Raw genomic sequence first — 12470 nt, 5'->3', positions numbered from 1 at the left:
AAAGGAACGATGCAGACTAATTTCGTGTGAAAAACATCCTTAGCAACTAATAACCAGCTTGATTACACCAATCACCCCCCCTCCCCCCCAAAGCTCATTGGTCTGAAAACGGATTGCACATCAGCTGTGACTCTACAAGATTAGCGATCAGGTAATATCACTTCCTATGAGGCTGTCTGGGATCAAAGGGCATATGAAGTCACTTCCTGTACCCATGGCATTTTGAAGAACCAACTTTCGATGGAGGTTAGGCTGAAGCTTAGCTAACTTACTAATATAATACAGTTAGTAATGTTATATAATGTCGATTGTTGTCCTAGTTTTTGTATGCGGCTTCATTAGGACTGAAAGATAGCACCGCGTAACTGATGGGACGTCAGTTTGCGCTCGATAAAGCAAACAGAAAATATTCTGGAACACTGAAGGTTGGGGTGTAAGGGGATACTTAAAACAAAAAAAAAGGTTCATGCATACGCTCTTGGAAATAAAACAGCACAGCCTACTAACACCCTCCAGTGCAATGCAATACTGTTTACATATATTGCTTCAAACACGGAAACAATGTTCCAAACTGTAAATAGTGCAAAAAGGTCATGTTGATTTGTGTTAGTCAATACTAATTTCATCACGAGGAAGGCGCGCCTGAATTCACTTCGGCACAACCTTGCTGTCCGCGACAGTCAGGCAGCCACTGCCAGCAAGCACAGCGAAAAGCGCAATCCAGAATTGCATTCATACACAGGCGCCGCATTTTACGAAGGATTAAAAAACATAAGGAGGTTTATTTATGTTTTATTAGAGACCAGTGCATCTGTAGTCAGCACCATATGACCAACGGGCAAATAATGTCAAAAGCAACCACTTGTGGTACCGATTATAGGCAAAAATCAAATGTATAATATAATAGCACTTGGCGTCGAAGCCGGCGCTCCTGCCGACAGGCTGGGATTTCAATCCCTTTGTCCCAGTGCTTACGGCAGAACACTGTAGAACAAAGGGGACAAGGGGACTTGAAGAGGGGCGGGGGATGAGGGGACACGGGAGAGGTTGACGAGGGGACATGGGAGGTGGGGGCGAGGGAACATGGGGTGGTTTGAGGAGGGAAGTTGGAGACAAGGGAGGAGGGCTCTATAAAGAAGGCAAGTGCCAACATCGATGTTCTAATAACAGTAGTCAAGGGCAGTGTGCAATAATTAAATGTTTCTTCTATTAGGAGGTAAAATGGATGTACCAGTATTTATAGAACTGCATGGCAAGCAACGTCGAAGTCAATAGCGGTGGACAGCGGGAGGCTTTGAGGTAGAGAGAGAGCGATAGATGCAACAGAGGAGAGGCATGAAGGCTCTGTTTGATGTGTGACAGGAAAAAATACTAGCGAGCCAGAAGTAGTAAGGAAGCCGGGAAGTATAGAACATTTGTCAGGATTAGGAGAGCATGAGCGCCCTCTTGAACAAGCATTGGCCGCGCGTCTGTAAAAGTGACGGGAGCGATGCACTTAATGACCAATGCCGAAGGAAAGCCAGATGGCGGCTGCGAGCCTGCCTGGGCGCGTAACAGCAAGCTTGAGTCCAGCAAAAGCGAAAGGAAGCATTTTGAAAACACACTTACTAAATGTCTCGCCAGAGCAGCGCATGCGCTGGCTCAAGCGAGACCTAAAAACCAGAACAGGTCATAAACATAGAAGTAGGACTACAGTGTACACTGGTGACTTGCTCGATCTTGGTGCAGGCAGTGACCTCATACTCCAGTGAGCAGGGTTATGCTGGTGGTTCGGACACACTGTTGCCCCAATGACCCGCATAATGACGTCCTTGCTGCTTTGTAGAATGAGAATGGACTCCCAAGAGAAAGTATCTCTCTTTAAAGGACTTCCCTTCTCACAACAACCGAATCTGGAGTGACATCATGCCATAACATCTCCAGTAGTGGGAAGTGAGCTTGCGCACATCTTTGTAACATCAGTGCGTACTCAGCCACTACTCAAAAAACTGGAAATTTCTGTGCTCATCCAAGCCACTATGCAAAAAACAGAAAAAAATTATTCAGTTTAGAGGAAAGTGTCGGGACACTTCATGAAAAACCGGGACCACCGGGGGAGAACCGGGACGTCTTTTCACTCTACTTCCAGGGTACCTCCCAGATCTGATGCCGCCAGTAACAGTTCCTCTCACTCCTCTTTTGAAGTCATCCAACCACAGTGGTTTCTGCCACTGCTTGCACCATCAAATCTCTCCAAATGGTACACCGCCTTCTTGCGAGTAGCAGGGGAGTTGGGGTTTAAATTCTGGCATTTTTCAGGCAGGATGATGCTGGATGGGGGTTCACCGGCAGGAGCTTTAGCCTCTGCTGTCTTCACCATCGGCGTGAGGTCTAGACCCCCTCAGGAATTATCTTTTGTTTTGTTTTCACTTTCTTGCGTTTAAGTGCTGCATACATACTTTGCACATTGCCACTCAGTTAAGCCTGACTGCTTTTGTGCCAAACTACCACAGAGTTAAGCATAGGTTTATTCAGTGACTTTTTTGGTTCACCCTGGCAAGGATTATGTTTATTAACTTGAGTTAGGCTCTCACTCCTCTGAACCAATAACCCAATTTCTTACAATGCATAAACAGGTATAGTTGCTATTTGAACTGCTAGTCTTAATATAGGTCAATATGTGCTTCATATGAGGCAATTGAATTTTGGCCTCTCTACCCACCTATACTTTATAGATATAGAGCACAGACATTTGTCTTATGCACCAAAGGATTTCTTGAGGAACAGATGGCAGGAGAAGCCAACATCACTCTTTTAATGCCGATTCGAGACTGCAGACAGTGGTAGGAGAATAAGGCTGTGCAAGTGGGCCCAACAGAAAGGCAACAAGTGTGTCCTGTGAATGGAGTCATGGAGGCAGGCACCACTTCTGAGGTAGAAAAACATCAGTCTGCCAAAGGCTAAATGAGCCTTAAACATGTAAGCCATGTACCTCTTCCATTATTACACGATTTTTCATAAAAAAGAAAAACTCTTTGGTGACCTGCACAGTTCCGATGCACATAAGGGGGCACCTTCAACTTTTTTATACCTGCTACCCTGCTCCAACTTCCACATTCAAGGCCTCACTATGGTAAACCTGTCAAAAGAGTGAGCAGATGGCTTCCTGTAATGCAAGTGGAAGAGATCATTCACAGAAATGAAAAGATTATTTTCCACTACGAGTGTTTTAAAACCCAAGGTTTGTATTTTTGTTTTCTGTTGCAAGCAATACTAATTAGAATTGCAAATGGGGCTACTTGCATTTTGAAATTTGGTGTTTCAATTGTACACATTTGCTCTGCTTTCACATTGGCCAGAATCTGAAATAAACATATTTTTGGTTGACCTTTTTTCAGTCATATTCATGGACAAGTTTTGTAACACTGGGGAAATGAAGAATATATTGCTATTATGATAATGGTACAAAGATATTCCTTTTGTTTATTTTTATCTTTCTGTTTGCCTTTCAGATCCGAACAGTACTCCACTTACTCCTGTACCTACTACACCTATGCCAACAACAACCCCGCCAGAACCAAGTACAACAACAGAGCCAGTACCAACAACAAAACCAATGGCAACAACAACCACAACAATAAAGCCAATAACAACCACACCAATAAAAACCACAACACTTCCACCTGTGTCAACAATTAGAGAATCTGACCAACCTAAGCTAACCACAACAGCAACACTTTTTCCTGAGCAAATAACTATTGTAAAATCGACACCAGGGCTTGCAGGTACTTTGGTGCCAAAAACTGAATCACTGACCACAACAACATCAGTGTTAGTTACTATCAAAACAACCCCAGTATCAACAACAGCTACAATTTTATACCCAGGAACAACCAAAACGGCACCCAAAGCAATCGCAACAACACCTTCAGGACCAAAACCATCAACAACACTACCAATGACAACTACAGCAATCCAACCATCTGTACCATCCACCAAATCATCAGTACTGCCTGAGCTTACAACAACACCACTGAACATACATACCACTGTGACACCAACAACTCAACAAGCATCACCCAAGCCATTTACTATATCAAACCCATCAGGTAAGCCAACTACAACATCAGCACTAGCTGCTGAACCAACCACAATAGCTCCATTACAGCCATCCTCTGTGCTGACTACAACAGTACCAGAATTACATGAGCTAACAATCACAGCCGCTATAATATCTGAACCCAAAAGAAGTGATGAACCTGAGACACGAGAGGCGCAAGTCACAACATCTAATTCCAAAGGTAGTAGTGAACCTGATACAACAGAAGAACAAGTCACAGCATCTGAACCGAAAGTTAGTGGTAAGCCTGATACAACAGAAGAAAAAGTCACATCTGAACCAGAAGATAGTAGTGAGCCTGATACAACAGAAGAGAAAGTCACAACACCTGAACTCGACGATAGTGGTGAGCCTGGTGACCCTGATACAACAGAAGCACAAGTCGCTACATCTGAACCTGAGGGTAGGGGAAAGCCTGGTACAACAGAAGAACAAGTCACACCATCTAAATCCGAAGCTAAAGGTGAGCCTGATAAGACAGAAGAGCAAGCCTCAACAACTGAACCCGAAGAAAGTGGTGAGCCTGATACTACAGAAGAGCATGTTACAACATCTAAATCTGAAGCTACAGGTGGGCTTGATAGAAAAGAAGAGCAAGCCACAACATCTGAACCTGGAGACAGTGGTAAGCCTGATACAACAGATAAAGAGGCTACAACATCTGAAGCCGAAGGTGGTGGTGGTGAGCCTGATACTACAGAAGAGCAAGTCACACCATCTAAATCCAAAGCTACAGGTGAGCCTGAAACAAAAGAAGAACAAGTCACAACATCTGAACCAGAAGGTAGTGGTGAGCCTGGTACAACGGAAGAGCAAGTCACAACATCTAAATCTGAAGCTACAGGTGGGCTTGATACAATAGAAGAGCAAGCCACAACATCTGAACCTGGAGACAGTGGTAAACCTGATACAACAGATGAGGAGGTTACAACATCTGAAGCCGAAGGTAGTGGTGGTGAGCCTGATACTACAGAAGAGCAAGTCACAACATCTAAATCTGAAGCTACAGGTGAGCCTGATAGAACAGAAGGGCAAGTCACAACATCTGAATCCGAAGGTAGTGGTGAGCCTGATACAACTGAAGAGCAAGTCAAAACATCTGAACCAAAAAATGTTGGGGAGCCCGATACAACCGAAAAGCAAGTCACAACATTTAAATCCAAAGCTATTGGTGAGCCTGATACAGCACAAAAGCATGTCACAACATCTGAACCTAAAAATAGTAGTGAGCCTGATACAACAGAAAAGAAAGTCACATCTGAACCTGAAGATAGTAGTTCGCCTGATATAACAGAAGAGCATGTCACAACATCCAAACTCAAAGGTAGTGGTGAGCCTGGTGAGCCTGATAGAACAGAAGCACAAGTCACTACATCTGAACTTGAGGGTAGTGGTAAGCCTGATACAACAGAAGAACAAGTCACAACATCTAAATCCGAAGCTACAGGTGAGCCTGATATAATAGAAGAGCAACTGAATACATCTGAACCTGAAGATAGTGGTGAGCCTGATACAACAGAAGGGCAAGTCACAACAACTGAGCCCAAAGGTAGTGGTAAGACTGATACAGCAGAAGAGCATGTCACAACATCTGAACCTAGAGACAGTGGTGAGCCTGATACAACAGAGGAGCAAGTCACAACATCTGAATCCGAAGGTAGTGGTGAGCCTGATACAATAGAAGGACAAGTCACAGCATCTAAATCCAAAGCTTCAGGTGAGTCTGATACAACAGAAGAACATGTCACAACATCTGAATCCAAAGCTCCTGGGGAGCCTGATACAACAGAAGAGCATGTCACAACATCTGAACCCAAAGATAGTGGTGAGCCTGATACAACAGAAGAGCAAGACACAACATCTGAACCAGAAGGTAGCGGTGAGCCTGGTACAACAGAAGAGGAATTCACAACACCTAAATCTGAAGCCACAGGTGGGCCTGATACAATAGACGAGCAAGCTACAATATCTGCACCTGGAGACAGTGGTAAGCCTGATACAACAGATGAGCAGATTACAACATCTGAAGCCGAAGGTAGTGGTGGTGAGCCTGATACTACAGAAGAGCAAGTCACAACATCTAAATCCGAAGCTGCAGGTGAGCCTGATACGACAGAAGAGCAAGTCACAACATCTGAATCTGAAGGAAGTGGTGAGCCTGATACAACTGAAGAGCAAGTCACAACATCTGGGCCCAAAGCTATTGGTGATCAGGATACAAATAAAGTCACAATACATGCAACCACAACACCTGGGTATATTGCTAGTCTTGAAGGTTCAGGGAACAGTGATCATTCAGGAGATGGTTTTGTTAGTTTGCCTGGATTCATACTTCCTTGATCCTAAATCTGTGCCTTGCAATTATTAGGTGTGGGCAGAACTCTTGGAGTTTCACTCTGTGGAATTCAACCGAGTTACAGAAAACTCAGTGAGATTCCACAGAATTCCACCAATGGGCTGAAATTATGCAGCTCACACTGTTTGCACTACAATTTAGCACCAATTGTGTTAGTAGCATTGAAAATCAGTGCAAATGTCACCATGCGTTGCAGTGGAGCACATAGCCATTCGATTTGATTTTGCTGCTGTTTGAGTAGGAAATCTACTTGAGCAGCCGCAAATCTTGAGCAGCCTCTGACCACAACCACTCACAAACGCCAGTGACCGAGTGTGTTAGAAAATTATGCTAGGGGATGCTAAAGCTCACTCACGCTACTCAGATTGCATATTCTTGAGCCTTGCCTGGGAAAGATTCCTCTATGCAGCGACTAGTGGAATTTTGTCAGAACTCCGTGTTAAAGAGTAACATGGAGTGGACAAAATTCCACCAAGTCTATGGGTAGAATGGAACATCCCACCCACCCCTACCAATAATCCAGCCGCTGCTATAACCCTATGTCCAACTTTACAGTTTATAGTAATTAGAAGGTTATAATATTAAGAAGATGCATTTTTGATAAAGAGGCTTTGGCAAACAATACCAGTTCTAGCTTTTAGTATCCAATTTGCAACAAGATTGTAGCCTTTTCATTCCCTTTTCTGACTCAGGAGCCACCAAAACACCAGAACAAATCTCAGAGTTGTTTTTCTCAAACCATCCCTATTTCCATATTTATAAATTAAAAAGAACAGTAGTTGTAGAATTTCTTTGGGACATATCACAGTGTAAATTAGTACATACAATCTAAGGAGCTGTTGAGCAACACTGTGCTGAAATTATTTTTTAAGAGTTAACTGTTTGACAGCCTTTGTCTTCTCACAGACAATACCTACCAACAGGCATACTGGATTCGCATCAACCAAATCACACAACTGTAACATCATTGTCTCAATATCAATATCAATATCTGCCTGCAGTCACTGCACAGTTTCACCATTATTGCTTAGAAAGTGATACTTTATCTTTTCATCTACACTACCAAAATATTGCCATCTCTTCTTCTCAGAAATAATACCCACCAATAATTACCTCTTGGTGACATTCATAATCCCATCATCATTAACATGCCATCTCATCAACAACTACCAAAATACCACTCATCAAGCAACTGACCAATAGGAAAACCACACTCTTGCCAACAATATTCAGCAACAGTTGCATCCCCTTCTCAACAGGAACATCTACTGACTATCTCATCAACTCCTGACCAACATTTTTCCGGTACCTTGCTTTTCAATCTACAAAACTCTGACCTCAGCGTCTCACCATCTGTATTGACCAACGGGACTCAAGACTTCTCAACGGCAAGATACACTATGGTAGGTCCTAGTTTCTCAGTGTCCTCCATCAAGTAATCTGGAAGAAAAATTCATGCTAAAAAAACCTTCTCTTCAGCAATTGCAAGCAACTGTTGAGCACAGGTGTCTATAAGGACTCATGCTACCTAGCTTTCATCATTGTGAAGTTCTTCAAAATGTTCTTAGGAACACAACTATTATTATGATTCCTTATGTCTATTTCTTTGGTCTTTGGGTTATATCTATCATGTGAATTACAAACAAGAAATAAATGTTACATTGGCATAACCTCTACCCATCTCCTTCTCTCTGTGAAACACCAAGCCATATCCCTGATTATGCTTTTCTGTTTTTGGTTTTAGGTTTCGCCTGTCCAGCACTTGCATCGTGTTTGTGAATTCTATTGTATTAATATAAATTTAAAAGGGGCTTACCACCACTCCTTCTCTTTCCTAGCTTTTCATTGGCTCCTGTGCAAGCTATTTACTTTTTCTCATTTCTATTGGCTGTAGCATATTTTCCAGCGTTTAGCAAGCCTTGTTCCTCGTCTGCTTCTCATATCAGTTTCCCGTAGTCAAAATACTGTTAACATCCGCTTGGATATATTTATATTTTTAATATTTGTTTTGTCTCTTTCTGCTTTTTGCTCTTGCAGCAAATTTATATAGATTTATATAGCGCCATTTATGACAGGAGAGATTAAATGATTTGCCCAGAATCACAGGATATTATGCAGCCAAGACTTGAACCGGGATCCCCAGCTCTCGAGTCAGCCGCTCTGGCCACTGTGCCACATCTTCTCCACTCTCCTGATACCTGTAAGGGAGCTTCATCCCAGAGGGTGATTAATAGAATCAGCTTATTATTAATTCCATAGGTGAAACTGATGCATTACCAATGTTTGTTTAAATTGTGCTTAATACTGCTGTTCAGCCTCTTCTTTTTTTTAATAAACATTTTTATTTGATAGAGTGAATAATGATCATACAGTATATTGTTCATGACATCAGTGCAAATCTCAATTGCAGATTTACCCATAAACCATCTTTCAAGTAACAGCATCTTTACACCAGGCAGTTGCGACCATCTCGCCACCACCTCCCCATAGAATGGACCCACTCTCGGGCACAAGGAGCAGTCAGGCGCCATCATCAGAGTCTGAGTCAGAATCTTCCGGGGGCACCGGTTCACAGATTCCACCTCTATACACATTCCAACTACCCCACACTTTTTCCCTCTTTTTGGGGCATTTTCTGGATATATACACTGACCTTTCTGCCACCATTGCAAGATCCATGTCTGCACACCACTGGGTTAACGCCGGGCCAAGTCCAGAGCCCCATCGCTGCGCTATATTTCGTTTCTCCACCGTAACTCCCAGTGTTACCCACCCTTGCATTACCACACTTAAGTCCGTTGGTTCCCAGATGTTCAATAGACAGTATTTTGGCTCTGGCAATAGCTGTCTGTTTCCGTTTTCTATTGTAAAGGGTGCTCATGATTGGGGTGCGTGGCCGAGGAGGAGACCAAGATGGCCGCCTCTTGCTGAAGCTCCGCCGGTCCGGGGAGTTAACGCTCGAAAAATGCGGTAACCCCCGATCCTGAAGTGCATCCAAACCCGCGATCCTGCACAACATCCTCCACTGCACGACGGATGCGAATTTGATAACGGTGGCTGCAGCGGATCCGAAGATACGGCGACCCGACCAGCGGCCGGGCGGAGCGCGAGGAGCGGCGGCGGCGCGGAGCGGAGGTAGGGCGTGCTGCGCGGGGGGCGCCTGGGTGGCCTGCGGGGTCCAGCCGCGGTGGTGTGCGGCTCTGAGGGCAGGGGGCTCGGCTCCGCGGCGGGCCTGTTGCTACCCGGCTCCCGTTGGGCGGCGCTGTGCGCCGAATCCGCTCTCGGGCCTTTTTCGGCCTTGGGGGCGGGCTTAAGCCGGGAGCTCCATTGGGCCCGCGGCGGGGACGTAGGCCCGGCGCGGGGGGCGGATTGCTTGGCGGTTGGCCTGTGGGGCCGCTCTGGGTGCCGCTGGCGCCGGCGTTGCCCGGCCTCGTGTCTGCGGCATGGCTGGCCCCCTCTACCCCCCCCGGTACCGTTAGTGAGGGGACTAAAAAGACACGCCGCCTAGCCTGACGGACCACGAGGGCGCCTGGAAGAACTGCTCCTTGTTCGCCTGACCCGCAACACACGGTACGCCACTCACTGCTACCAGAGACTCGAGCCAGGCAGAGCCCTAACCAGCCTCCATAGAGGGTACACGATCCATTGCCCTGCACAGCCACACGGCCATTTTGGACAGCGCTAGTACAAGGGGACGAGTAAACGCACGGAGACCTGGGCCGGGTGGCCCTGCAGCACGGCCACAATGGGAAAACGCGACCTCAATCAGCGCAAACTGAACTTTGCTGGGGCCTCCCTACCCATCGCTGACCCCCCACTAGAGGCCCGAATGGAGGCGACTGGGGGTGAAGACCGGGAGGATACCACTTCCCTCATGACAGCCATGATGACGGAGATGAGGGCAGGTTTCAAGGCGCTAGACGGGCGATTTGACAATCTGGAGCGCCGCATGGAAGACATGGGCTCCAAGATCCAGGCACACGACCGACGACTGGACCTGGCTGAATCCAGGATTTCCGATGTGGAAGATGGCGCGACTAAATCCCTGAAGAGACTGGAGAGGGTGGAGAGGATCCTTAAAGAAGTGGCCATCAAAAATGAGGATCTCGAGGCCCGGGGACGAAGAAACAACGTGCGCATCACTGGCATGGCGGAGACGACGCAAACTGGCCGGATGGACACGTTTGTCGAACAGTTGCTCATTGATCTCTTTGGCCGAGACTCCTTCACTCAGGGTTTTGTGGTGGAACGTGCCCACAGATCACTAGGACCCCGGCCCAGAACAGGTCTCCCGCCGCGCCCAATCATAGCTCGCCTCATGAACTTCAGAGACCGCGACACGGTCCTCCGAGCGGCACGAGATCGTGGTGTGGTGACATGGCAGGGCAACACGCTTTCCTTCTTTCCTGATTTCACCTTCACGGTCCAGGAAGCGCGCAAAAAGTTCAATGTAGTTAAAGCCACACTACGGAATCTTGGACTGCGCTACGGAATGCTCTACCCAGCTAGACTTAAAGTGGACATTGATGGCAGGCCCCGCATCTTTGAAACACCGACGGAGCCCCAGGAATTTTGCCACCATTACAAGCGACGAGACGAGGGCCCATCTCGGTCTGGGTCGCACCCGCCTGCTTCCCCGCTCAGAATTGCCTCCCAAACAAGCGATGATTTATTTGCCGAGACGGGCAATGGCTGAACATTATATCTAGACATTTTGGGCTGAAGTTCTACTCTTGTTGCCTTTCGGGCGCACAGACTGGTTTGGTTACGCATGCTAAGATAATCCAATATCGTTTGCTCCCCGACCGGCGTGGCGTTGCCGCTCCCCATGGCGGATGCCACTGTTGTCTCACTACTCTTTTTCTTAATGCAGCTGAGCTATAGTTTTTCAATGTACTGTGCAACCCTGTGTTTTGTTTGGCTCGCTGCATGGTTCGTGGGGCTATGCCTCCCTGGGCTGTTTGGAGGCTGGGTGGGGGGAGGGGGTGGGGTAAGTTTATTGGTTAGTTTGAAACCATTCTGCACTCAGATAGCAAGCACACACCACATTCCGTCGCACGTCTCAGTAGCCCCTGGCTCACCCTGGATTGAACATATAGACACAATATCTCATGACCAGACAGCCCAGGCGGGATGACTTGTCCCGGATTACCCTGATGTCATGGAATGTCAGGGGTCTAAATGACACGAGGAAATGCAGGCAGGTCTTTAACTATCTAGGCAGGCATACAGTCGACATTGCGTTTCTTCAGGAAACACACCTGAGTCCTACAGGGTCCCGGCTACTGGCTAGGAGCTGGGGTTCGCACCGCTTTTTCTCCGACTTTAGCAGATATTCCAGGGGGGTGGCCATCTTGGTACATAAACGAATACCCTTCATACTACACTCCACGGTAGGAGACCCTGAGGGCCGTTACTTGTTGGTGACAGGCTCACTGTTTCATCAGACGGTTACCCTGGTAAATGTATATGGCCCCAATACTGACACCCCTGCCTTCTTTCAAGACTTACAGATGAAACTAACCACGACAGCCACTGGCCACATACTTATCGGGGGGACTTTAATTTACTCCTTAACCCCACACGTGATGGGACTTCGGCTGCTGCGGACACTAGGAAACACTCCAGACCAGTCATGGTTGACATATGTGAGGGCTACTCCCTCGTAGACATCGAAGCTAGACTACACGGGAATTCCCCAGAATATACACACCCTTCCAGCTTCCATAACACTTGGACAAGGCTAGATTACTGGCTGCTCTCCCCCGGGGTGGCTGAATGGGTGACGTCGCACACTACGCTGCCGCGTACATTGTCGGACCACTCCCCAGTGGCGTTACAACTAGGTATCCCACGACCTGGAGGCTTTGAACGGCAATGGCGATTCCCCGGTAAGGCCCTTGCTGACACGGTGTTCACCAAAACAATCCGAACTGCTATCATTGACTATTTTGAACTAAACACGGGGTCAGTGGAAACACATGCAACCTTGTGGGAGGGGTTTAAGGCCACTGT

General features: G+C 46.7%; 1 protein-coding gene across 2 annotated transcripts in view; it reads left to right on the top strand.

The window, feature by feature from the left end:
• LOC144823812 (uncharacterized) overlaps nucleotides 1–8131 on the top strand; it is a 230014-nt gene extending 221883 nt beyond the window's left edge. For both annotated transcript variants that reach the window (XM_078682665.1, XM_078682667.1), the window contains one exon: nucleotides 3492–8131. In XM_078682665.1, the coding sequence (XP_078538791.1) occupies nucleotides 3492–6439 (2948 nt within the window). In that variant the 3' untranslated portion in view covers nucleotides 6440–8131. The remainder of the gene's footprint in view (nucleotides 1–3491) is intronic.
• The last annotated feature ends 4339 nt before the right edge of the window (nucleotides 8132–12470 follow it).

This window comes from Lissotriton helveticus, chromosome 3_1 (assembly GCF_964261635.1).
Source record: "Lissotriton helveticus chromosome 3_1, aLisHel1.1, whole genome shotgun sequence".
In the NCBI taxonomy this organism is placed as follows: domain Eukaryota; kingdom Metazoa; phylum Chordata; class Amphibia; order Caudata; family Salamandridae; genus Lissotriton; species Lissotriton helveticus.
This window is presented reverse-complemented; position numbering and strand designations above follow the sequence as displayed.